The following is a 27,522-nucleotide window of genomic DNA, read 5'->3' on the forward strand; positions in this document are numbered from 1 at the left end:
AAGTTAACTGTGTCTCAAGAGTTGTATGAATGTGTGCATGTGATTTTATTTCACTTGCTAGAACTAAAAAAGTTTGCATCACTTAGAGAAGTATGTCTAAGTTTGTTTAACACAAAAATAAAATTTGATATTGATAAATAATCAGTTTACATTCGGAAGTAAAAGGGGAAACAAACCTGTTGCTCATCATTTTAAACCTTGTGAAATGAGTCGTATATATTTATTATTTTATTGGAAGGTCACAGAACTTGAAACACCAATCACAGGACGAAGAAACATATTCAAGTGATTATTTTTATTCTTCACTTACAAAAATGTCAGGTAATAAAAAGTAGTTGTTATACACCATAAAAACAATATAAAAACATTGTGTTCACCGTCAAAAAAAAGGAAATACAGTATTTTTTGAAGGAATAAAGGCACATGTTGCTCCTCAGTCTATTTACACAAGAAAAATCTATGTGGGTCTTATTTTTATTGGTTTGATGCTTATTTGTGTGTTTGTACATGGGTTCAACTGCAAGCACACAGACACACACACACACACAAGTGGACACAAACAGAATATCACATTGTCCATCACACACTATTCCCTCTGTGGTTCAGAAAATTTACCTTTTTTTTAAAAACTTTTTACAGCAATAAAGTTTAACTTCTTCTAGATGAAATCAAAGAAACAAGGTGAGACCAGGCACAGTTTTCATATATAGATATATACATTTCACTCAAAGTATATGCTTCCTTAACACAGAGATGATGGTACAATTAACTAAGATCTGTATTTTACCAGTATATTTCTTTTCTTGACATGGTGAACTTTTTACTTTTTTTTGTCCTGGAGCCTCAACCTGAGATTTATTTTTAATTGTAATGAAAATGTTTTATTGAACATTTCCAGACAATATGTTTATTTTGTTATGTTGCTGTAATTTTGAGCCACAATAACAAACATGAACCTTTTGAATCCTATTAAAATGACTCAGAAACAGATTATTGTGAGTTCTTTACAGTTTTGTAACCGACCTTCAAAACTGTTGAAAAGATTGGTGTGTTTCACATTAATACAAAACACAGAGGAAAATATAAAGTACTTCAGAGGATGTGGAAATGTGTAATTAGTGTTCGATGATTGCACCTAATAATAAGTATGAAAGAGGAAAACGTGGGCAAATGACACCTCAGTCTCAGATTGATTCACCCTCAGCTCACCTCACACTTATTGCTGCTCGGAGAGAAGATAATTGGGCTTCGCTGTCTGCTGCAGGCGGATGATTGTGTCTTCACATATCCATTATTTTATTTTTTTTAAAAAGAAAGAGTGATAATACACAGACACAAAAAGCAAAATTAATACTATCTCCTCGAGAACCTCGAGTTTGAAATGAAAAGTATTTTCCTCAAATTCTGAGTCTATTCTTTTGTTCTTTGATTCAAAGGCAGAAGCCAGAAAAGTAAATCGCTGTTTGTTCAGTAAACGGAGACGTGACTTTTAAAACCCTTAAAAACAAAAAAACATCAATATTTTAGATGTTATTCAGGAAAAAGTCCTCCAAAGCAATAAGAGCTGTAAATACATCGTTCTTAAAAGAAACTTTATAGAAACATAACAAAGAGTAAAAGTTCTTTGGAGTTTAAAACAATACATTTCTTTTGATGCCACTTTTCAGTTAATCTGAAATCTCAACTGAATAATGGATATTGATTTTGCCGAGGTAACAGAATGTCGCCGAGGAGTTTTTCTGCTCAGCTGGAAAACTCATCGCCGCTCGACATTGTTCTCCTTGTCTTCCTCGACCTCATCCCAGGTTTCTCCTTCTTCCGCTCCGAGGCTGAGGCTGTTTCCCAAACAGGAAGTGAGAACAATGTGTCGCCTCAGGAGAGAGATAACGCGCACAGGAAGGGGCGGGCACAGCCCACCCCCAGATGGACAGGAAGCTGAGACCACGGTTTGGTTTAGCTGATTAAAGGTGGGGGAGGGGGGGTCGGTGATGCAAACAACGAGTGAGAGCAGGAGAAGGAGCGAGGCGGAGGAATCGGGCTGCTCTCAGTAAATATATATGTGAACCCAACAGGAAAGCATTGACGGGCTTCCAGCTATTGTGTGTAATGTTTATCAGACGGCATTCCAAGCAGGCCGGAGTTTTAATGAAACAAGTTCCAGTCCAAGCACAACAGAATAAACAGGAAAACAAATAAACTTTGAGTAAAATCAACAAAAACTGTCATAAAGACATGTGGTGATGGAGTTTTCACCAGAGGACACGAGAAGGAATTCAGATATTGCTTTGACAATCAGATCTTAATGGGCACAACTTGAAAAATAAGGCAAACTGACTTAAAGTTGTTTTCTGTGTAACTGCTCCTGGAACCATCAATAATCTCAAGGTCCTATTAAGTTATTGTGTTTTTGAGAAGTTATTCATAATGGGGATATCAGAATCGCCTCAAGGAGTAATTAGCTCTTCCAGATGGAAAAATAATCATAGTCTAAAAGCTGTCGCCTTCCTGCGTAAATTCAGAATGTAAAACTCACTAATCAGCCCAATATGATAAAACATGAATACTTTAATTTGCCGTATTGAAAACACCAAATACAGAGAATAAATAGCTCTGTGCAAGTAAAAGGATTCAAGTCTGGTTTATGCAGAACCAGTCCACAGATTTTTGATCCAGATTCGCATGTAAAACAGTAATTTTGGATCTGAGACCAGTCAGTAGCCAAAAGGGATGAGAGGTTAAAGTTATTGGAGCCACCTCAGCTGCCCAACTAGCTGCTTCTGCCACTCGGCGTTTCCGGAGTTGTCTGAATGAGTTTTTGTTCTCGTTGGCCTCAGAGATTTGGAGCTTTCATCTCAACAATAACTGTGATGATGGGTTCTGTCAAATAAAAGCTGGGAACGCGCTGTAATTCTGTCCGAGCAGCGATCCTGTCATTTCCTCCCTGTCTGTGCATTGTTCTCTTCTCAGTGCAGATAATGACTCCTCGGTTATATCAGACGTTGGGTTTTAAAAATCACAAAAAGGGAAAGAGATTTTGTAAGGTTGCAACGTTTCTTGCCAAACAGCTGGTGTCATGTTAAAGGAGACGTATTTAGGTTTATATTTTAATTTGTATTATTCCTGTAAAAGGTTTAGAAACTGTCCATCGCTGCAGCTCCTCTTTTCAGCCTCTGTCTGAAACACTAAGTTTTAGCTCCTGTCTCTTTAAGTCTGCTCTGATTGGCCAGCTGGCTCACTTTTCTTTGATTGGTCCATCGCTTCCAGGATATTACCTAGCTTTGTTAGGGGGCGTATCAGATAAGCTTTTTAACTTTCCAGAACTTTGACATTTACAATAAAAACTTATATATCGCACTCAAGGAAAGAAAAACTGAAAAAGCGTCACACATGTCTCCTTTGAGATGATTGGATTTCAGGACATGTTGCAGATCAACGCCTGAGAAATTCAGAAAAACAACCTTCTGCACATCATAGGCTTATGAACAGTGAAAGCTTTTCACAGTTAAACCTCCCGTACAGATTCTAGAACAAACAAAACACATCCGGCGTCTCGCTGTGATCAAACATCACCACAAAATAAAACAAAACTCAAGCGACAATATTTACAAATCAAACTCCCCATCTCAGATCAAAAATAAATTCACCTTGCTCTCACTTTGTTCGTGGCCCATTTTTAAAGAGAGCTGTTTTGAGCATTTGTCTTTTTTTGTTTTCTATTCTTATCGTTTGAAAACTATCTTTTTAAAAAAAAAATTTAGATAGTAGTAGAGATGAGAAAAGGGGGGATGCAAAATGGTGCTCTGAATATGAATAACATTGCTGACCTGATGAGAACATGAATCACCCACAATCAAATAAAACACAGCTTCATGTTTCTGAACAACGGATCCTCTTTGATAATCTGTGGAGATGATTCGATGTCACTTTCTCCTACAGCTTCTTGTCTTGGTGCAAATTTATGAATCTTTCCTGACGCCTCCTTCCAACATCTCTTCACAAAAAAGAGAAAAATGAGACATTCCCAAAAATGTTGGTTCAGCTTCCTTGACTAACGGATTCAGTGAATTACACTCGACGACAAAAGTTAGTTGAAGTTACTCTGGAAACGAGAGCGCCCGGATTCTAGGATCCAGAGGAACACGGACGTCTGCAGACCGAAGCTCCTCCCCCAGGAACAATGTGGACAGCATGAAAGTGTGGTTCTGTGTGTGTGTGTGTGTGTGTTTTTATGGTCGTCTTGCACATGTGTGTGTTTTGGCATCGTGGACGCTTGTTAGCAGACATGGTCCATCAGTACTGGTGGTAATAGTCGGGCTCGTCCACTCCGTACAGCTCGGCCAGGGTCCTGAACCTCGGCCCCCAGTCGTTCAGGAAGTCGTATTCCAGGTTGGATCCGGTGGAGGAGCTCTGCAGGGAGCTGAGGCTTCCGGCCAGAGACTCGGGTCCCTCGTAGCCGTAGATGTGCAGCGTGTCGAACGGGAAGCCGTCGCGGTCGTGGTCCGCATCGCCTTTCTTCACCTCGATCATCGCCGCCATGTCGCCCTTGCACGCGGTGGGGTGGGGGGCCTTCTGCACCATGGCGTAGAGGGAGGGGTGGGGGTGGCGCTCGGCGTGGCGGAGCAGCGAGCCGTCCTGGCAAGCGGAGCTGAGGATGGAGACGTCGTATCTGAAAGAAAAGAGAATTATACACGTTAACCAAGTGAGAGCTGGAGGTCTGTTTGTTTGTAAGTTTGTGAAGTCGTGAAGATTGAATTTAATGGGACTGTTTTAAAATTTGAATCCATAAAACAAAATAGGATGTTAAACCCTGAAAAGCAGTTATAAGAGGGAGTAAAAATACAAAATAGGATTAAACAACATCATATTTAGTTTTATTTCACTAACAGAAAGGAAGATGTTTTTCTAAAACACATAGAAAAAACGTCAGTCTCCAAATATCAATAGAAATTCATTCACTGCTCTTTCCTCTGCAAAGTGTTTTCATCTTTCACTCAAGTCGTCAGCTCGTCCTTCACACAGCATATGGTGCTGCTCATATGGAACGTCTATAGGATTATGAATGGTTTTCACAGTATTTAAAAATAGATGGATTAGATTCAGATTAGATTAAAGTTTAATGATTTCTGTTGGGTAAACTGGGTCAGCAAATTGAAGGATACAGAAAAGAGGATAAATATTGCAAATGGGGAGAATTAATACAGTGAATGACTTTCTAGTTAAGTGTCAAAGCTGAACACATAAACAGAGAGGAAATGTCACAAGAAAGGAATGAAAATAAATAAGAAATGAATATATTTGTAGTATTCCAACTTGAAATATGACTACACAGATAAATGCAACACAATCGGAAATATTCATGAGTCGTATTTACAGCTCTGACAGTTTCTTGGTTTGTTGTGTGTTTTATGATTCTTCCTTTAGTTCTCGCTGATGTCAAGAAAGTTTTACACGTTACAACGACAGAGAAGCAGCAGTGTTGGTTTTCCGTGGACTTACCCATTGGTGTCCATCTCGCCTCCTCCCTCCTCGTCGTACGTGACCAGCTGCTCGTGGATCTCGCCGCAGTTCTTAATATTGGCCAGAGAATCCTTCTGGTAGCGTTTCCTCATCCCAAACAGGATCACGATAACTGAAAAACACAGGACAGGAAATATAATACGATGTTATTCAAATATATAAGTATATATAAGTGGGGGTACTCTTTGACGGCACATTCGTTAGCGTCAGAAACAGTGATAATCTCTATGAAATGTACAGAATATGTAGGCAAGGGATGATTGAGTAGGCTGTGGTTACATCTGGACCTTAAAATCAACAAAATCGATCCCTGTTTGACTCTGATATCAACCGTCTCCACCAGAAGTCCCAAAATATTGGTGATTGAAACACAAACGCAATGCAAAATTTAACCAAAGTTTAACCAAGCCACGCTGTGACTTGTGCTCTGGGCTCCGAGATGGGAAACAGGCCTTTATGTTGATATGGAGTTGAATATATTTACTTATTTCCTACAGAAATTATTCGAGTATGAGGCAGTGATTGACAAGCCAGTGCAGCCAATTCGTAATCCTCTGGAAAAGACAGTGACGTTTGCAAAAGGCCTTCTAGGAAAACCACAACCTTAGAAACAAGAAGACGGAGAAAAGCAACTCATGGATTCAGGCCATATATAAAATATGTGAAATCCCCCCTGCAAACAGGCCTCATCTGCTGGAGAAATTAAAAACGAATTGTTAAAAATTGAGGAGATCCCCAGAAGAACACAAACACACAGCAACAGTTCCACGAATTTAGAAAAACATGAGAGAAAATTAGGCCAGAAAAACCAGAACCAGAATAAGGATGGGGGCAGGAAACGAGGGAGGAAACTGGAGCAGCAACAAGAGACGAGAGAACACAGCGAGGATTGTGGGGAAAATGAGAAACGGATGGTTTAAGGTGTTTGAGACGTTTCGCCCGTAGCGTCAAACCCACAAATGAATCTACTCAGCCAGAAGACAGACAAAGAGAGAGAGAGGGAGATAGAGGGAGAGAGAGAGGGGAGCATGAGAGAGCGAGAGAGAGAGAGAGGAAGAAAGATTCAGTAAATACTGGAGGGGAAGTGGAAATGAGAAAACAAGGTGGAGGTGGCTGAGACAGAAAGAATGAAAGGAAGGTCGCACCTGGCAGCTGACAAAGACATAAACAGAGAGAGGGAGAGAGAGAGAGAGAGAAAATGGGATGAAGACAGGAGGAAGGGAAACAGAGGAGAGGAAGTAAGAGAGTAAAGACAGCGATTAAACAGACGACAAAAACGTCCAACACGTTGAAGGATTTACGACTCAACGGGAGCGAAGATGGAAGGAGTAGCACAAAGTTCACAGAAGAAGGAAGCAGATGAGGATGAAGGGTCAGAAGCTTCTGTCGCTTCCTACCAACAGTCCACTTGGTCTTTAACCCACAACAGAGGGAAGCTACTGGGTTCTTCCTTTGCTCATAACTCACCCTTCCACAAAGTTTCAATCAAATCGGTTCCGTAGTTTTTGAGTAATGCTGATAAGACGCAGACCAAGACACAGACAGCAGTGAAAACACAACTGAACCTTCACGACTGTGGCATCAGATCAGAAAGCAGTTTAATTATGTTATATTATATGTGATGATGATCCTCAAAGTAAAGGGCTGGGCAATATGGCAAAGGTTATATCAACGTTTCTGGATTTCATGCAATACAGATATTCTTAACTCATAGGGAGGGAAATAAGAGAAGAAAGAAAATGTGATTCAATCTAATTTTTCTCACAATTCAACCTTGTGCTTGATTTGTATATATGTTTAATATCTTTTACCACATATTTCAAATGTAGCCAGAAACTTTCTACTAATTGTGTTCAAGCTGCACTTTAAACTATTTAAATACGTATATGTTGTATTTCCTTATTGTTAATAAAAGCAGCAGATCAGGAGAAAGAGTCCGGACTTGTTGAAGTTATTACAGCGACTTCACCAAAGATGATTTTTGGACTTTCAGAATGCAACACATATTGAAAGTACTGAGTTCATAAAGTGAAAATATGGGCCACAGCTATAGACTTGGATTAGAGCCGCAGCGCTTTCCAACCCATGAATAGTTTGTTTTATGAGAAAATTTGTGCAGGAAAGGGAAAGAAAAGAAGGAAAATCACAAGTGGAGAGAAGCGTGTGACTGCTTTTAAAATGTTTAAAATAATACTTATTGGAATAACGGAGAGTTTCCCTTCAACTCCAGATTATATGATTCCCAGTTAACTGAAACTGACTCGGCCGTTTTACTGCTCAACTGCATCTGGGCCAGAAATATTAAAGTGTGTTTCAAGGTGAAACTGGGAAATTACAGCCAGAAAAGAGCTAACGAGATACAAAATATAGACGTTAAACCTGGTTCAGGTTGTCATTTGGGAATGAACATATTTCATCTTAAACTTTGTAGATAAGAAAATAGGTTAGATCAACTTAAGTTCGTCCTGCTTGCGTCCTGCATTTGAGCTTTGGAAGGAAGAGAAAAAGGAGAAACAAATAAGGGGAGCAGAAGAGCTGAAGAAATCTAAAAAGAAGACGGAGGAGGCGAGGAGGAAAGAGAGGGAGGAGGAGAGGAGGAAAGAGACTGAGGAGGAGAGAAGGAAAGGGATGGAGGAGGAGAGGAGGAAAGAGACGGAGGACACGTTTGACATTAGATGAAGCCCCGAGCCTCAGTCCCAATATGAACCTCTCTCTCTCTCTCTCTCTCTCTCTCTCTCTCTCTCTCTCTCTCTCTCTCTCTCTCTCTCTCTCTCTCTCTCTCTCTCTCTCTCTCTCTCTCTCTCTCTCTCTCTCTCTCAGTGGACGGGCAGCATTAGCCATGCCTTTTAGTTGAGGGCGAGCCGGACTAATTTAAGTTTGCATGGGAAACCAACAGATTAATCTTTTACAACACATGCTCTGCAGTTTAATAAGCTCTGGAGATATCAGACTTATGGCGGAGCGAAGGGGCAAGGGGGGGGGGGGACGAAGAAGCTCCATTTTCTTTGTAGAAAAACGACTGAGAAAAAGGACGTCTTTCGACGCCTTGTGAGAAAATGCGTTTGTGAACGGGCAGCGCTGTGAATCGCTTCGGGCCCCGGCAGCAGATAATGACAAGTGCATTAAATAGTTAATCTGGCGTTTGATAAGGAGAAGGAGAGACAGAGAGAGGGGAGGTGGAGAGAGAGAGGAAGTGGGAGACCCAGAGGGAGAGAGATGGAGGAGGAGGAAAGAGCGGAGGAGCGATAGTGAAGGAGTGTATTAATAGTTAATAGGTTGAGTGTTTGCTGGTGTTTGATAAGCAGACGGCACCTAAAGAGCTGATAAACGCTCCTCATTACCACTCCCATTCTTCTGCTGCCTTTCCCACAATCCTCCTCTCCCTCTAACCTCCTTCTGCCCCCCCCCTCGTCTGTCTGCCTGCTTCACCCCGTACCCACCTCCCCCATCTTTGTCAAGTCCTTCTTTATCTTTGACTTCTTCTTCGTCTTCTTCTTCTTCTCTTCCTGCTGCACTTCTCATCCCAGATCCCTCTTGTTTAGCCAACTATCTCCAGCGTGTGCTGCTCATCCAACGACAAGTGTCTCTTTTTCCCCCCAGAAAAAGAAGAAGAAGAAAAAAGAGGAGCGATCGGGGGGGGGCAATGGTATCAAAGAGAATATTGAGCGCACAACTGCAGGCATTATTTCCACATCCGCCGCTGCATTATTCATACAACCAACAACACAGGAGCAGAGAAGTTCCCCGCAAAGCAAGCGAGCGCACGTCCTAATCACTCAGCGCCAGCGCCGGCAGGAATTCACCTCGGAGGATGAAAACTCTGTTGGTTCAAGAACAGTCTTCTGCACCTTTTTGTCAACAGTCAAGAGCGAACGAACGAAAATCATCTGCAATCAGCTTCTTCTCAAGATTTTTCTTCTGAGCTCTGATTCAGAGTACAGACATTTCTCGAGTGCCCATACATTAATGTTTGGAAAACCCTAAACAAACCAGGAGCCACACAGGAAGCTCGGCATTTTATTTACGCCCACGTGTTTGTTTGTGAATCAGACGTGTTTACTTCCAACGGATTTCCTTCTTCCAGCTGCAATAAACAGGAGATAATGTTTAAAAATTATTTTTATGGGCACATTTCTTTCTGTGAACACTGACAAAAGACATTTTTCTCTATAAGGCAACAAAGAACCTTAAAAGATTCTTATCTGCACGACTATACTTGTTGCTACATGTCATCTGATTTCATGAATTATGTATTCATGAGCAGAATAATCTGTTAATGGTAGTTTTCTAAACCTGAATCACATGTTTCAAGAATATTAAAATAACACTGAAAGCACAGTCCCAAAGACACGTTATTTAGTGTACAAAAGAAATGATAATAACCCTTTTTCATTACCCACAATGCAACTCAACAACTAACTCTGACTTTATACAAAGATGGACGACAAGCCAGCAACACAAAAGTGAAGCCAAAGCCTCTTGATTGCCCCCTGGTGGCAAAACAAAAAAGTCAGAATACACGTATCACACTCAGCTGTGTTCAAGATGTTTCTGATAAGTTTGGTTTTATTTAGTTTTTTAATGATGTGAAAACGGGTTGAGATATGATTGACGGTTGAGACAGACTCACTAATGCTCCTGTGTATCTTTCAGCCCTTGATACATTCATACTTGATGCAACTGCTTCTGCCCTAAATGCACAGGATTCATATCAAAGCGTTCGTATCCACAATCTTCTGCCGTCTTCTCTTCATCGTCTCTCTAACACCACACCTTCAATTATTTAATGGTTAAACCTGTTCAAAACTGTTCAGCGGAAAAACATACTTCACAGAAATAGAAGACGATGAAGAAAAAAGGGAAGGTAGAAGAGGAAGAAGTAGAATTGTGCACGTACCCAGGATGGTGAGTATGCAGAGCAGGATGGCGATGAGGGCGTGGACGCTCACTGACATCCGGCGGGCGCTGGCTTTGCACTGCGTGGGAATCCGTCTGGCGTCACATCGGCACGACTGCACCGGGGAACACGAGCAATCAATCGATCAATCAAGACTTGAGTTTTACAGGAATACAACTTTTTGAATCCATTGATGACGTGATTTGAATGTTTCACACCTTGATGGCTAGTGTGGTGATGCTGGTCTGGATGGGTCGTCCTCCGTCGCTGAGCCGCACGTCCACGTTGTAATCCTTGGGGTCGTCCAGGCTGAACGGGCCTTGTCTCACCATGATGTCTGCTGTGTTATCTGTAAGACATATAAATACCCTCGTGAGTGTACAAAATATCACATCGCAAATGTACCTCTCCCTCGGGAGAAATCGCTGTGATTTTTTGTGACTCATCAACTCGGTTTCGAAAGCGTGTCTAAAGCTCACCTGCTCTAAAGTCTATTTATACAGCACCGTGCTCCACAGATGAAACAAGATACGAGACAGAGTCGTTGCATAAAGACTCAGATCGTCTGTGATTATCTGTCAGTTCGGTGCCTTTAGGATTTGAATAATTTAGGATTATAGATAATGGCAGCAGCTTAAAAAACCTGCAACAGTTGATCAAAGCGAGAGCAGGAACGTAAAGAGAAGGAGAAACACGTCGAGCGGAGAAACCTGACCAACAATACAGCCATCGCTCAGATCCCCGGCAGGAAGACGTTTCCTGCTGAGACGAAGGACTCCACATTATCCCACCGCCGGAGGAATTTTGCAGAACACAATGGCAGGAAAAGACCCCTCAGAACACTTAGAGTTACTGAGACACCGAGAAACTCTCAGACAAAGAAACAGTAAACCCTGGTCAAAGTTTAAATATAAACAGAAATGTAGGTATTTGACATTTGCACAGACTGGACTTTGCATTCAGGAGATGCATTGGTTAGAGTTTGACGTCGGTGCTGATTGAAAACGCAGCTTTAGTTTGACCCAAATCCCAGTTGAAACTTTACTTCAGCTCCAGTTTCTCACCTGCCTGATGAGTTGGATTTCCACTTTGCACCTAAGTCTGCACTTCACTTTGCACCTTTACAACTCTACCTCCACCCGGGGGGGGTTGTGTTTCTACCTCTACCTTTTTTTTTGTTTGTCAGCAGGTTAACGCAAAAACTACACAACAGATTTCCACACAACTTGAATCATGGGACATGGGCCAAGAAAGAACTCATTCGATTTTGGTGCATTCGCAATGAAGGCTCCATTGGATTCATCCCTCTCAGGGTTAATGTTTCCCAGGATGCATTGTGCTTTGGTGATGAACTTTTAAAGAGATAATGGCGTCAGTAGCTAGTGAAGAGACCATAATGTCAGATCCTTACACTTTAAAATGAAAGTATCAGGCTTCAAATCAAGTGAAAAGCTAATAGTAGCCAATGATGCAAACGTTTTCATTGAGTCCACCTCCAGCTGTGTTGCTAGGCGACAGCGGTAAGAACGGGACAAGTTGGTGACAGCGAGTGAGCTCGTTAGCTTGTTTGTTAACAGGACAAAAATGTCTCAATTCAGGTATAAATCCAGCTTTTTGATTGGTCGGACAGCACCACACCTATTTTCCCCTAAACTGGTGAATCTGACCTCTTAATGGAGGAGTCAGGGTTTAACGTCCTCCACTGTATCACCTCGTTATTGTCTACATGACAACGTGAAGGTGTGTGTGAGTGGTGAGTGGGACGACACGACGAGGCCTTAACTAACTGAATAAATGATGAAAGCAGTTTGTGTCCCCTCTTCGTCTCATCCCTCCTCTCCGTCTCATCCCTCCTCTTCCTCTCGTCTCCCGTTGCTTCTTGCTTTGAATTCACCTCTTTCCCGTCTGCCTGGATTTTCCCGAATTCGTCTCCCTGTCCTTTCCACACTTCTTTTGTTCCTTCCATCTCTCTGCTCACACTTCTCATTAGCCCCTTCTCTCCCTCTTCGTCTCTTTGTTTTCCTTCTTCTTCCTCCTCCTCCTCCTCCTCCTCCTCCTCTCTCGTGTCTTCTTGTAGCCGCCTGGCCTGAACACCGAGTCCTGTCACTTCACACTGCACAGTATTGTGTGTGCATATTGTCTCTGTGTGTGTGTCTGTGTGTGTGTGTGTGTGTGTGTGTGTGTGTGTGTGTGTGTGTGTGTGTGTGTGTGTGTGTGTGTGTGTGTGTGTGTTTGGATCCCATAATGAAAGCAAGGTTGTTTTTTTTGCAAGTTTTAAAGAGCTGGTAGTTGACAAATATTTTAAAAGCCTTCACTTTGCAGCTCTTGTTGAATGTGTGTGAGTGTGTGTGTGTGTGTGTGTGTGTGTGTGTGTGTGTGTGTGTGTGTGTGTGTGTGTGTGTGTGTGTGTGTGTGTGTGTGTGTATGTGTGTGTGTGTGTGTGAGGTGCTGTCAGATAATTCTTCCGAGGCCACCCTCATGAGCCACAGGGGACGACGAAGGTTCTCACTGACAACCAGCACTTATCAAACCACCTCCTCTTCCTTTCCTCCTCTTCCTCTCCTCCTCTTCCTCTCCTCCTCTTTGTCTCCCCCTCACCTTTTCCACTCGTCCTTCTGACTTCACTCCCCCCCTCATCCATCCCCTCTTTCTTCGTCTCTTCTTTCAAACCTTCTATTTAAACATTTCGTGTTTTTGAAGTCACCGTCTCCTCTTTCATCGTGTCCTCATCTCACCCCCCCCGTCTTTCCACTATACCACTGTCCTCGTTTCTTCCTCGTACTTTCTCTCATCCTCTTCTCTCCTCTTTTTATCTGTCATCTCCTGTCCTGTCAACCTTTCTCTTTTTCGTCTGAGTCCTGATCTTCGATTCCTTTGTCCTCTCACTTTTTCCTCTTGGTTATTTCTCTCCTCGTCTTATTCTCTTTCTCCTCATCCATCCATCTTCTCTTTCTTATCTCATTCTCTCCTTATCCTCTTTATGTATTCTCTCTTTCTTCTCCCCTCTTTCTCTCATTTACTTGTGCTATATTGTAACTTCTCTTCTTACTTTTTCTCCAGTCTTCATTCATTCACATTTTTTTCTGTTCATCCCTCGTTATTATTCTCCTTAATGTTTACCGCCTCTCCTCACTTTAACACGGTCTCACTTTAACACAACCCGTCTCCTTTAATCTAAATCTCTTCTTCTCGCCTCCTTTCATCTTTTCTTCCACCTCCATCTCTCTTTTCCTTCTTTCTCTGCTCCCGTCTTTTCCGATTCCTGCTTTCCACCGGCTCCCCATGTCAGCCCCTCCAGGCGGGAGCAGGGAGGAAATAGATGAGGCAAGTTCATGCCTTCCTTTTCTCCCCCTCCCCCCCCCCCCCCTCTGTTTATCTTGAATGAAATAGTAACACTTCACCTAAATCTTTCATCTGACGAAACCTCGGGCTCTCTTCGATTCAAACTTTTAATATTTGACTGTAACAGTCGGTAACACGTCTCCTCGGGCTTTCATGTGTGACAGCGATGATCAAAAAAGATGAAAACTGTTTTTCCTTGTGCCGCTTTGTGTCCGTAACTGTCAAAGCCAAATGTACTTTTGGAAATCTGACGTAACAGAGCGCCAACCTTTGCCTAAATATCAGTGTCTGGATCAAAGAACGTGTATTTTACTGTCATCTGTGTCACAGCCTGTTTGTCTAGTTGATTGCTTTTCAAATTGTACATTTATATCTACAGATTTTTAGGTTTTAATAGATTCAGATCGGCTGAAAATAGATGCTGCTTTAATCTCTTGGTTTCAGAACACTCTCTTTTAATGTAGGTTTAATATTCAAGATATAATACCTGGTACTGTTGCATCAAAAAAAAAGTGTATTTAAATGTTAAATTATACATAAATATATCAGGTTGTCTATCAGAAGATTATTCATCCTTTTTTAAAAACCACAGTACATGAATTATGAAAGTTTGTCTGGAGCTTTTTACTTCACATCCTGGAACTGCTCTCATGCATATCCTGATGTTCCCTAGTTTTGCATGTATGATTTTATTTGAGAATGCCTCCCACCAGCAGCACTGTGTGACATGTTTCTTTAACATCCTCCAGATCACATGATGGACACACAGAGCAACTTGGTCTCATTATATTCAATATCTGCTGTTACGCATTCTAGACAACACTCACGGTCCCAGACAGCCTAAGTTAAAATAATTCCAAATCTCAGCAGCAGAGCACTGTGCTTCAAGAAGGAGGTTCAGTCGTTGCATAGCAACAAGTGCAGAGGCCGGTCCTTTCTTCGAGCACCATTTAGAGGAATGAGAAAAGACAAGGAAGGTAAATAAAGACTCAGGAGAAGAGACTTACTGCCGTAGTCTCTGATGGAGAAGTTGGAGCTCTTACTGCTGAGGCCGAAGCTGAAAGACGCCGGCTGGTCGTCTTTATCTGTAGCTCTCAGAGTTCCGATCACCTGAGGAAACACAAGAGAAATGTTATAAACCAAATCAGCGAGGCCAACATTACATACCCAGTTTATAAAAAATGATAAAAAGCATATTGATAACATATTAAATGGGATAAGGAAATTAACTGTACACAATTTGGTGACACCAGGTTGGTCTAGGTAGGTACAAACATGTAAAAACATCACATATTAATTAAATTAAATAACAAATAGAGAGATACACTTCCAGCTCTGTCTTACCGTATTAGTGACGTCGTTCTCACACACAAAGATCTCATCCACGGCCAGCTCGGGCTTGTTGTCGTTAATGTCCTGAACGATGATGTTCACTTTCACGAATGCTTCCAAACCTGCAGACAAGAGGCAGCAACAGATGATTCACTGCAGTGAGTTGTAATGATGGAGATGTTTGATGCAGGTGATGTTGTTTTTGTTACATTTTGTACTGAAGCACTTGAGTTGGCAAACAGGAAAAACAGCTGAACAGGAAATCATCAGTTTTTCTGACGGAGATCGTTTGTTTTTCCCACTTTGCAGGATTCAATTCAAATGATTAAACCATCCTGGTGACACCAAAAGTAACAAATCTACATTTTGGCTCCAAATTCTGCAGCACTTTTGTTGAATCATTTCAGACAATTTGTGTTAGTTTATGTTAAACATCATTGAGACCCCATTCAGACTTGGTAAGAATGAAAGTCATTGTTTTGAAGAGTGATCATCACTCGTCCATGTGTAATTTGCTCATTATGATATTAAAGCCCTTCTGAACCGATCACTCAGGACGTATGTTAAACTGATAGCAGGTCTGATCGGGCCCGGTGATGAAGATCAGCTGATTGATCTGATTCAGGTCGACCGACTCAAATCCTCTTCTCTCTGTTTGTCAGGTTGTTGACACATAAAAGCAGCTTTTACATTCAGTTTAGTTGAATATTCATCTTTTGATAAACATGTTTCCTGCCTCTTTTTTTGGAAACTATCTTTAGTACAGTACATGCAGTGTATGTCGAGGACCTTGTCACGCTCTGGGGACCATTGTGTTCCTTAAACATCGTGACAAGCCACCGAAATAGATCTTTGGATTTCATTCATGGCTGGTCTAAAAATACAGGGTTTGGTTTGGGAGCTGCGAGCGAACAAAGAGAGACACTAATGTGATTTTCCTGCTCACTCTCTCTCCCCCGTGTGGGTCGACCAGGTGTTTTGGCAACGTGTTAAATCTATAAAAATCCCTGTTAATGTCTCACACTCGCGTCCCTCAGTGAGATTCAGAGGAGCTGCTCAGTGAGTGAGAAGAACAGACTGTCTTCATTCGGCCTTTTCTCACTCCCTCCCTGCACATCGCTGTCGTTAGAGGAAACACATGGTTCTCGTTTCATAAGTGAGCATCTATTGTTTAACGGAAACAGGATTAATAAACCCATCTGTGTGAGACGTACCACTGGGCTCCTCCTGCGCCTTGACTTGAAACATGTGTGTGGCCTCCAGTTCCCTGTCTAATGTCCTCAGGGTGGACAGCTGTCCAGTGAGGGGGTTGATGCTGATAGGACAGTCTTTGTCTAAGATGGAGTACCTAAACACAAAGAGAGGATGGTTGAGACTCACTCTGCAGAGTAATGAGCTACACACGTTGTTGTGATGCTTTGCACCGCACTGTACCGTATGGTCAACTTGGCTTTGTCAGGATCCCGGGCAGCGATCATCCCGATGCTGTTCACCATCCGTTCTTCTACCACAGTGAAGGTGTAGATGGGCTGAGAGAAGACTGGAGGCTCGTCCACGTCCAACACCTTGATGTTTACCTGTCAAATTCAAATCACTCATTGAAAGACAGCTTTGACTTCTGAGCATGTTAAAGGAACAAGTCATGCTCTGTTGAACAGGAAACACTGAATATGTTTGATTCTTTTCATCGGGATCCAGAAGATATTCCTTTGGAGACTAATAAAATGTTAATAAAAAAATTGTAATGGCTTCTTCCACAACCCATTCCACATCCTGACGCCAGGTGTCGTGGAAATTGGTTCAATTGTGTTAATAAAAAACTGAAAAAGCTCCTTTGAAGACGTTTAGGGCTCGGTCACATTCACATGGACGTGGCGAATGTTGCAGGTGGAAGTTAAACTCCACGATGACTGTTGGACTGAATTCATTTTGTGAGTCAGGCTCATCGTGGCACTGATTGTAATGATTGAGCAGCTCTACAGATCCGGACTGCGACAGAGTTAAAGTGACATTTACCACCTCGGAGTCGCCATTACTTGAAATATGTAAATTTGAACGTGACCTTACCATCAAACCTCATGAGTAACATTATCTCCTGATCATAAAACCGAATATGTAACGTGCTGAATATTTCTTCCCTCATAATCAGCTGAATTCACGTGTGTCTGTGGTGCAGCGTTTCCCCTCTTTCACATCTTTATTGGAATGTTAAAGAGTGGCAGGGTGATGAGGTGTCATGGAGGAAAGCTTAAAGACGACTGATGTCCTGTGTGAGATTCACCTGAGCTGCGGGGAGGGCGCTGTTCGCGTTGTCGGCAGGAAAACGCAGGTTCCTCAGGTTCTCCCCCACTTGGACGTTGATGGTGTAGCTGTTCGTGGTCTCGTAGTCCAGAGCCTGGGGGGGGGGGGTGAAGGGTCATCAGCACGTTAGAATACAACCATGTTAAAATTAACACAATCAATTAGGACCTGTTTTCATTGGGGATTTGGGGATTTTTGGAATTTGTTAGTTCCTGTTTTACTTTGACGTGTCTTTCCTCGCGTGTCTCGCTTTACTTCCTGTCTTTGTCTGGTTTCCCTCCTCAGCGATCGCCTGCTCCGCCCTGATTTGTTTCACCTGTGTTCGATTGTGTTTAGTCTCGTGCTCCTCACTCCTCCTTGTTGATTTGCATCTTGAGTTATGTTTATTCATGTTCCCTGTTTTTGCTTATTCATGATTCGCTTTGCTTCTGGTTCCATTAGTGAGTTTTGTATGTTCTTACTTTCCTGCCTTCCAGGGACCAAAAGCTTGTTTATTTTACAGAATGTTTTTCTTTGTTAATCTTCCTTCCAAGTCCGTCATCTGCGTTTCAGTCTTGCTATAAATCTCCCTTGAACTTCATTCTTCAGTGTGTTCTATTGTGTGTTTAAATAAATCATTAGGTGCATTTCTGAGATATTTCATAAAGGCCTTATAAACTTGATCCCACATCTCAGTAACATGCACCTGCTGTTTAAATCTGATGCAGAAATAATGTCCTTGAGGCCTGACTATGATGTTTTTCTATATGTTTCCTTAAAATTCATATTTCCTGAAGACCTGTGCACATGGCCCACTTGTCCTCCTGCTGTTGGCTCAGGAACACCTTGCACTAGCACTTTGTTTCTCATGTTATTCTGATCGTCCTCCTGAGTGCATCACACCTGCGTCTGTGCACTCAGCACAGCTGCTGGATTCCAGGTGTAAAAAAAATTCTAAATTCTCCAACTGGGCTGAAACAACCTGCTTCAGCTCAAACACTGGATTTAACAGAAGCACTTAAATGCCAGATTTTTTTCCGCTCCGTGTTAAATATTTTACCGAAGCATGGAAATTCCTCCTTCCTTTCATTTGTCTTTTTTTCAACATCTGCCCAAATTGAGCCTTGCACACTGTGACGTGTTTGTGGAAACACTTTCATGTCAACAAATACGTGACAGCGAGCGGCCCTTACTGTCATATTTCAGCCGGGATTATTTATTAACCCTGTATTAGAAATAGCTTACTGTTCGCTTAAATGTGCCTTTTGCTGTTTTATCTGTGAATGGGACACGACAGGTAGACAGGAATATTCTGTTAACTGGATTATTCACGGCCCCACGGATAGTCGCAGGGTATCAAAGACACGTGTAAACAGCTTAACGAGAATAAGACCTTCACCGCAGTGTGGCCGATAGCCGGCTTACTTTCTACATGTAAACACAGCCGGTGAGGAAGATGAGAAGGGCTGCGTAGCTGAGGGGCGAGTTGTGTGATTCCAGGCCAGCGTGGATGCAAGCTATTACCGAGCTCGTTTCATTAGAATACGTTTCCAACTCTCTGATGTCCTTAATACTTTATATGTGAAGAGCAGCGACTAGTGAGAATCGACCCGCTGCAGCTCCTGTAAATTAGAATATCTCTCCCAGCCAGGAGGCCGCAGCTTTTGGGCTTGAATCAGGTAAAATGGATCATTGTCGTCCATTTTACCTCAAGTTTAATTTCCCGGTGTAATTGGTGGAGAAAGTGGTGGTTTCAGAAAGTGAGGGAGGAAACCAGAACCAAACACAACTCTTTGATAATGCAATGTGTCGTAATCCTCTGCTCTCTACTCCTAAAGTTTATAATTTGGTTATTGAACTATTTGCTCTATTTTTATGTGGACCGTACCAAACTGAGGGACGGGGGTATCTGAACATGTTGATGCCATTAAAGACTTTTACCGACACTTTGCCTGATTCTCCACCACCTCATGCAACAAGATATTTGGGGATTTTAAAACTTATCCTATGAAGAAATTGATTATTCTCCTTCCCTCTATCTTGATTTGTGAGGATGTAGGATGAGGCTTTCCACAAGAAAATGATTTAACTTTGCAGATTTATAAATTGAGCAATGAAAAGGACTTCAAAACGTATTTAATCCATCATTACCTGCTTAAGCATGAGGTTTCCGTCCTTGCTGGGGCTGAGCTCAACGTTAAACACCTTGCTGTTTTCACTTAGAATGGTAAAGATAGGTTCTTTGTTCTGGATCTGATCTCTGTCCACCACCTCTAGAGTCCCGATCTTTTCATTCAGCTTGTGGTCCTCTGGAACCTCCAGCCAGTAGACCTCTGCAGAGAGAAAGTACGAGTTTAAAGAATCTGCTCATGAAAGAAATTAGAGCAAAGTATCTTGAATATTTAATAGGCAGGTTATTGGATTTTGAATATTACTCTGGCCCCTTTTTGTTTCTTACTTTGGGCAAAAGAGGCGATGTTGTCGTTGGTGTCTGTGATGGTGATGGTGACAGAGGTGGTGGCCGTGTTGCCGGCGGCGAGTCCTCTCAGGTCCTGAGCTTTGACCACCACCACATACTGACTCTTACTCTCCCGGTCCAGAGTGTTCACGTTGCAGCTGATCACACCTGAAGAGAGAGAGAGAGAGAGAGAGGCAGTGATTCAGGGAGTCATCTTTGGATTCAGCTCCGACTCACATTCAAGTAAAAATTTGAAATTGAGAAAAAGCCGATGTTGGCGTTAGGATCATGTTGAACCGACCTGTGGCGCTGTCGATAGTGAAAGCAGAAGTGTCTCCATCGTGGGTCAGAGAATACTTGAGCTCTGCGTTGGCGCTGGTCGGGTCGTCGGCATCAGTCGCCTTCACCTCAACAACTTTGGTTCCTGGAGACAATGGAGAGATAGATTTGAATCAACAGGCTGCAGCTCATAGTGTTAATGTCTTCAAGAAGCTGATTATGATCTCATATTTGTTTGATTGCTTCATTGTGGTGCGTGTGTGTGTGTGGTAATGATTGCGACACAAGTTCCCAGGATATCTCTGGATAACAAACGTCAGATGTTTATCTGAAGCAATAGAAACTTATTTTATTACTTCCTGTCCATCTGTTGGACGGTTTGTTTTTTTGGCTGGATTACGCAAAAACTACTAAAAAGGATTTCCATGAAACTCGGATCGAGACAAAGCTGCAAATACACACGATCATCTTTGACCTTGTGAGAGTTTATTTTTCACCTATTACTGTGGAATAATTCAGGCATATTAGGTGACTGATGTCTATGAGTTAGAGTGGTAAACCTGTTGGAATTCCGGCTGCGCGTGTAAGTGATTTAAAGTATTTAAATATTAAGTGATATTCACATAGGCTGGGCTATCTCCTTCAATTTCCACACTGAATATGCAAAAGCTGGGTTTGGACAAAAACAAAGAGCCTGTCAGATTTGGGTCAGGCTCGGTTTCCATCACTCACAGCGCGTGGGCTGGTTGGTATATCAGGTGGAAACTTCTTTTCCACCTGGTATCACCCACTGATCTTTCCAAATAAGCACTTGTTTCACGGTTCCCTTACTCACCTATGGTGGACCTCTCCATAATGGACCCACTGTATGATCTGGGGAACACGGGGATGTTGTCGTTGATGTCATTGACCTGGACAATAAACTCTCCAGTGTCCTCTATGAGCTTGTTGTTCCCGTCAAACATCTTGGCGACCAGATGGTAGGAGCTCTTCTCCTCTCGGTCCAGGAGCCTGGTGACGTACAGGTCTCCTTTGGGATCCACAGTGAAGATGGTGTTCGCTCCTTCACCCTCGATCCTAAATCTCTTCACCTCCACTTTCTGGGTGGACTTCAGCTGTGAAAGGGGAAAAAAGAGTTGAGTTGATTTGTCTGGTAGTTAACAGCATTTAGCTGTTTCATGCTTTCAGCTACTTCTACAGATAAATATGAGTAATCAGCCGAGGGAAGGAGAGAAGTGAAAGTTTAAAGATCGATCTGGGTCGAGGAAGTGGAGCAGACTCCGACACAGCTTCCCACAGCGAGGTCAAGAAGTCAAACGTGAACTTACTTGTCCTATCTTGTAGGGGGCGGGTGCAGGTTTTTCCTCTTCCACGTAGAGAGAGTTCCAGATCCAGGCTCTCTTCTGCCGGAACAGGACGGGATGCGTCTCCTTCTTCACGATTCCGACGAGGCCGCGTTTCTCTGTTTCCGCCACGGGAAGGTCAGGGACGGATAAGGCCATCGTGGCCATGAGCCCCATGGTCCACAGCTGGAGCCAAGCCATCATCTGCGGCAGGGAAACGAGTGGGGGGGGGGGGGGGGGGGAAGGAGTGAATGAGGGCGGTAGGAGGAAGAGGCAAGACGGGAATAAGAGATGTGGGGGTGTAGTGAGGAAAATGGAGGGAGAGGAGAGAGAGAGAAGATCACATTAAAACCACTTATCAGCTGTGGACAGACCTCCTTCTCGGTGCCAGGGTGAGACTCAGAGTGAAGGCCAAGGACTCCCCCCACCCCCCCCCAGTCTGCCGAGGAGCTCGAGGTCTAGCTATCATTGAGGACCAGGGCTCTTAAACCTTTTCAGCCTGGGACCCAAATGAAACATTTAGCCTCTCATCATGGGGCCTGTGCTGAAAGCGTATCGCCACTGTGGTCGTATGGGGATCTATTAAACATAGGCCGGTGACCCAGTTCAGGTCCTGACCCACTGCTGCTGCATGAGAGAGAGAGATAGAGAGAGAGAGAGAGAGAGAGAGAGAGAGAGAGAGAGAGAGAGAGAGAGAGAGAGAGAGAGAGAGAGAGAGAGAGAGACGGAAGGCGGGAGACAGACGGAGAGAGGAGCTGACATTAAAAGCACTTAGGATGTCCGTCTTCATCAGACACCAGGAAGGTCAGGCTCCACACGGGGACTGTTTGACATTTTGAATATTTGATGATCAGTATTTTGTTTTGGTACAAATTGTGGAAAAGGGATAATGGGTCAGTTGATTGTTTTACCATGAATTTTATACTTAAATACGTTCGTGCTCTGACAGAATACATGAAAGGGAACACAGCCTCCTCAGTGTTTCATTAAAGCCGCCGCATTTGCACAACAAGGGCGGGAACACACTGAACTCGCTCCACAACAAACACCAGAATCTGGATCGACTTTTTGTCGTGACGTTACGCAACGGCCTCTGCTTAAAAAACAGAGAAGCACCAACGAGAGTACACATTCCTGCTAAATTGCTTCATAAGATGAACAAAGCGATTTTCCACTGTTTCAGCTCGAGATCATTGAAATGTAGGACACAACGATTTGTAGAACACGAGTTGTAAAACCACTTTCTGTGTTTTGGCATCAGATCAGTGTAAAACCTTGTGGATTTATTCCCAAAGTGTGGATTGTACTGCAGCACAGACATTTCTCTTCTAAGGCAGCGCTGTTCTCCATCATGTGGAGAACGAGGGGGGGAGAAGTGGAACATTCTATTTGCTCTGTGATGATGAAACGTTGATCATAAACAAAGCCAAACTACTACAGATTAAAGTTTGACTAAATGAGTGTGCAAGAGGACAATTCTCTAGAACCGAGTTCCCCAGGCACACGACTATCAGGAAGACATTCCATAGTGATTTTACACCAGTTCCCAAAACACGACACATCTCATGAGAGTAACAGGAAGTCCTCCTCTGGGGAACATCATGTGTGTTCTATGTTTGAGCCAATCCATATTTTTTAGCTTAGAAATGTTAAACTGTAGTAAAGTCTGACCTGCTGGTGATGCTATGGAGAACATGTGGGATTCTGGGGGAAATTAATATCTTTACAAAATGTCATGTTACTCAATCCTGTGGTTGAAATATTACAGTTTGGATTAAAGTATGCGCCTCGATTGACTGGAGCTTAATATCTAATACATATCACAACAATCATATCACAAAACCAGCAGGATTTTTTGTATTTCAATTTGAGACGTCCATCTTTATATCTTATCTATGAAAGCAAATCCTGATTATCAATCTTCACTAACAAACACTTAATCTCAAAGTGTGATTTTTGGTGGAATCTGATTTTTGGTTTGTTCTGATCTGAAAGTTTCTCTGTGTTGCATCAGCTCTTTCTGCCTCAAAGCCATTTTAACATTTAACCAAAAATAAAAATGTATAAAAGACACAAACACCAGCTCTTTAGTAAACTTGGAGCCGGCTCTTTCCTTCCATCTCCCCCCCTCCTCCCTCCCTGTCCCTGTCTCCCCCCACCGGGCTCTATCTAATAAAGCAGAAATACCAGGGAACTAATCTTCAAAACATTTGAGTCTATATGTGCTCTGTACTCCGGCAGATATCTCGGCGCGGCCCTGTGCCGTCCCAGTGGACAGATTACTGCATCTTATTGTCTCGCAGCCATTAGCAGCAGGGAGGGAGAAAGAGAGATTATGATGAAGGGATTATACCGACACAAAATCGTCCCCCTCTAATGGCCTAATCTGGTATTGTGCTGCCCTGCGCTGACCTCTTCACACAGCTCCCCACAAATCAGCTCCAACAAACACTCAGCTGGGATTTTCGATCCTTTAGTTCACATCCTTTGTTTTGTGGTTTGATTTTTCCCTCTTGTGTGTTTTTTTTTGTTTTGCTTAATTTCCTTTCAGGGGTAAATTAATTAAACGCAAGTACATCGCCTTTTATTGAAATTTACTACTATGCTATAGCCAATAAACATCTGCTGCTCTGGTTCCCATCAAACTGGAAGTAAACAAAAGCAAATCACAATGACTAAAAAAAAATTTAATACCGAAGAGAAATTGTTTTCTGAATCTTCTCTCGCTATCTTCCGTGTTTTAGAGTTTTATTAGTTTCAAGCAACACTTGAAGTATTCATTGATTTGACTTGATGCATTGATGTAATTTTATGTTTGCGTTGCAGCGTCAGAGCTCTGATTCAATCACTTGCCCCAAATTCTTTGACTGGATTATGTTTGTTGCTGAAGAAAAGGCCTGAATTGTGACTATGAATCCACAAGAAGTTTATTTTTCCTCTTTTAAATCCTGTTTGTGGACATTTTACTTGCAATTGACGACATTGTGAAGTTTGACTCACACAGATTACAGGAGGAGGTCCTATTGTGTGTTAGTGTGTGTTAATATTTGACTTAATTTCAGCAAAGATGAATGGGACTTGTTTTATTTCCCATCCTCCATGCATCCCCTATAAAGTGTTACCTAATAGTTGTCAATACTATTAATTTCATTGAAATAAAATTGTCTCTGGTCTCCCATAGTAGACTCACTCCAATATTTATTTCTCTAATTTGTGGTACCAGTTGTTTGTCATGTGAAAACACTGGACAGCAGCACCTCAGGCGCCAGTCAGGTTTCCCCCTAGATCCGCCCCTGAAAGTGACTGCGACAGTTTTTTCCCTCTCGCGTACTTCACAGTGAAACACAGCTTCTGTTTGACACCAGTCATATTTCCTGACTGTGTCCTGACTGTGTCCTGACTGTGTCCTGACTGTGTCCTTCTCATCACCCTGTTTCAGGGTCAGTCGTATCCTTCCTCTCAACAAGTTCTAGACAAACAGAGTTATCTCTATCCGAGCTGAACACGAACGTTCTCACGCAGCAGCAGCTTCAGAAAACTATAGAAGACGTTAACACTCAAAGACTCACAAGGAAAAAAACTCAACAGAGTCTGTTTTGTTTTAACCCTTTGATACACAACATGGGTCAAAAGTGACCCGATGGAGTTTTAATTGTAAATATCTTTGCAATAAATGTATTTCATCATTCAGAATTCCAGGAATTCCTCAATTAACTTGATTTTGATCATTACACATTCTTATTTTTATTTGTCCTTATTTACTTTTTTAATAAAAATCATTTTTGTATCACTACCCCTGTAAGGCACAACATGGGTCAAAAATGACCCGTATTCATTTCACATGTTATTTCATGCATGGCTGTGCTTCTTTGCTATATCTTTTAAAATCTATTTATTTAATCATTTAATATTACAAAGTATTAATTGAAATATCTTGTTTTTGATTACCACAAATCATTATTTTCATTTTCTCTGTCACATTTTCAAATGCCACACTTGTCAGAACTACTTGACAGAACTAAATGGGCTGCTTTTGCACATCTGTTTCATGTAAGTCTTATTTTACAATTGTTTTACCTAAGAAAATATTTGATATCTTGTGAAAAGATAACTGCACATAACATTTGAACATTACTCTTCTACTGGTGGGAAAGATAAATATGTCAAATATTATTAGCTAGCTGTTAACATATTCTCTTTTAGCTAGCTAATGTTAGCTTATGTAAGCTAGGTAAATTCTAGCTAACGATAGCTAGGTCAACATAATTTAGTTCTGACAAGTAGTTTTGACAAGTGTGGCATGTGAAAAGTTGTCCACAGTAAACATGTTCCTAACTACAAACATTTACAAATCAAAGGTTCCTATCAAATTCACACTTGCATACAAGGGTCATTTTTGACCCATGTGGGTAAACGTGATGAAGTAATACAAAAACTATTTTAGTTCAAAAATTATGAAAGATAAAATGAAAATAATGATTTGTGGTAATCAAAAACAAGATATTTAATGAATACTTTGAATATTAAATGATGAAATAATTAGATTTCCAAAAATATAGTAAAGAAACACTCAGCCGTACATGAAATAACATTGTAAGTCAATACGGGTCATTTTTGACCCATGTTGTGCCTTAGAGGGGGTTTGCATAGCTTGTGTATCAAAGGGTTAAGATGAATTGTCACATTTTAAATGAGCTTTGAGTTATGGTTTCAAACTCTAAAAAATGTTTACGCAAGAATGGAACCAATCTGGATTATTACACAAAACTGGCGCAGGAAAATACTTCATCACAACTGAAGCTGTTTAACAGACTGAGACTTAGTGTTATTATCAAGTTAACCAGTGCTACTGGTGGTGAACCAGTCACTTAGTTCATCAATACGTTAAATTAAACGAGTCGATCACTGTAATTGGTTTGCTCTCTTTAGTCGGACATGTTCTGTTGAACCTCTGCTCTGCAACACACAAGCGTATGAATCATTCCAACTTAATTAAAAACTGGTCTGTGGCAAGATGAGATTAGATTTTGGGGAATTAGAAGTTCCCCTTTGTACTAAAATTCAAGATTGCCTCAATAACATTGATTTATGTTAAATAACATGTTTAACCCAGAGCTTTTAAACTTTGTAATGGCTGTTTCATGTTTTTGGGGCTTTTATCCATCATGGGATATTACAGGAAAACTATTTTTTAAGAACATTGAAAAAGATGTGACAGCTTGACTCAGAATCCAACAAGACTTTTCTTCGCGAGCGCTTTTTCACATTAAGACTTCACAGGAGAAGCACTGATAACATTAACAATGGCTGTGTCCAAAAGCTTTCACTGAACTCACTAAACATATTCCAATACTAGAAAGTTCCATTTTGAGTTGTCCGAGTGTTAAACGTGAGTTTTATTTAATAGAGTGTACTCATTATATTGTAAAAAGTATTACAATGGTTTATATGAAATCTATGAAATTCCTACTAAAATGTACAGCAATACGAGCAGTCAGTGCAAAAACCTGTGCAGCGATATTCTCAAGCAAAATGGTGGAGATCCCTTTATTCCTGGTGGAAAATTTTATGTTTTGGCGAGAAATATGGATTTAGTTTAACTATTTTCATTCCAATCTATGGACGCTTATTAATATACAATCATCAATATCTCACGAAGTACATGATGTGAAAACAAGCCTGGATTAAGAGAAATCTATAAAAAGCCTCAGATGTAGTTGTATTTTATATGTATTCATGTTGGATATTACAGTCGCTATAATGTATTTCAGAGTTATGGGATGTTTTTAATTGTGATATAACAATGGTGTCACCTGTCACATGCCACCTGTTGCGTGTCTGTACGTGTCCGGTACAGTAACGTGTTGCTCACACTTATCATCATCTTGATTCGTCACTCAAGAGTCTTTGATGACAAACCCATGGGGGGGAGACATTTTCCCAAAAAGGGAATTTTTTAAAACGGCGTTTCCTCCTTCAAGGTCCAGCGTCCCCCCCCCCCTTTTATCAACAACAGGAAGTGTGTACACAATGTCTTCTGGGGTCAGTTAATGAGGACGCATCATTAGCGAGAG

The 27,522-nt window shown here is 41.7% G+C and overlaps 1 protein-coding gene across 1 annotated transcript in view; it reads right to left on the reverse strand.

Annotated features, from left to right (window-relative positions):
* Positions 1-276: 276 nt before the first annotated feature.
* Positions 277-27,522, reverse strand: part of cdh5 (cadherin 5) — a 32,139-nt gene continuing 4,893 nt past the window's right edge. Inside the window, exons 2-15 of the mRNA XM_061087272.1 lie at positions 21,434-21,652; positions 20,941-21,220; positions 20,128-20,250; positions 19,827-19,994; positions 19,520-19,701; positions 17,370-17,483; positions 16,523-16,665; positions 16,303-16,436; positions 15,101-15,210; positions 14,764-14,866; positions 10,633-10,763; positions 10,415-10,529; positions 5,497-5,629; positions 277-4,666 (exon numbers count right to left, since the gene is read on the reverse strand). Of these exons, the coding sequence (XP_060943255.1) occupies positions 4,291-4,666; positions 5,497-5,629; positions 10,415-10,529; positions 10,633-10,763; positions 14,764-14,866; positions 15,101-15,210; positions 16,303-16,436; positions 16,523-16,665; positions 17,370-17,483; positions 19,520-19,701; positions 19,827-19,994; positions 20,128-20,250; positions 20,941-21,220; positions 21,434-21,652 (2,331 nt within the window). The 3' untranslated portion in view covers positions 277-4,290. The remainder of the gene's footprint in view (positions 4,667-5,496; positions 5,630-10,414; positions 10,530-10,632; positions 10,764-14,763; positions 14,867-15,100; positions 15,211-16,302; positions 16,437-16,522; positions 16,666-17,369; positions 17,484-19,519; positions 19,702-19,826; positions 19,995-20,127; positions 20,251-20,940; positions 21,221-21,433; positions 21,653-27,522) is intronic.

The sequence above is a fragment of the Limanda limanda genome, chromosome 15 (genome assembly GCF_963576545.1).
Source record: "Limanda limanda chromosome 15, fLimLim1.1, whole genome shotgun sequence".
In the NCBI taxonomy this organism is placed as follows: Eukaryota; Metazoa; Chordata; class Actinopteri; order Pleuronectiformes; family Pleuronectidae; genus Limanda; species Limanda limanda.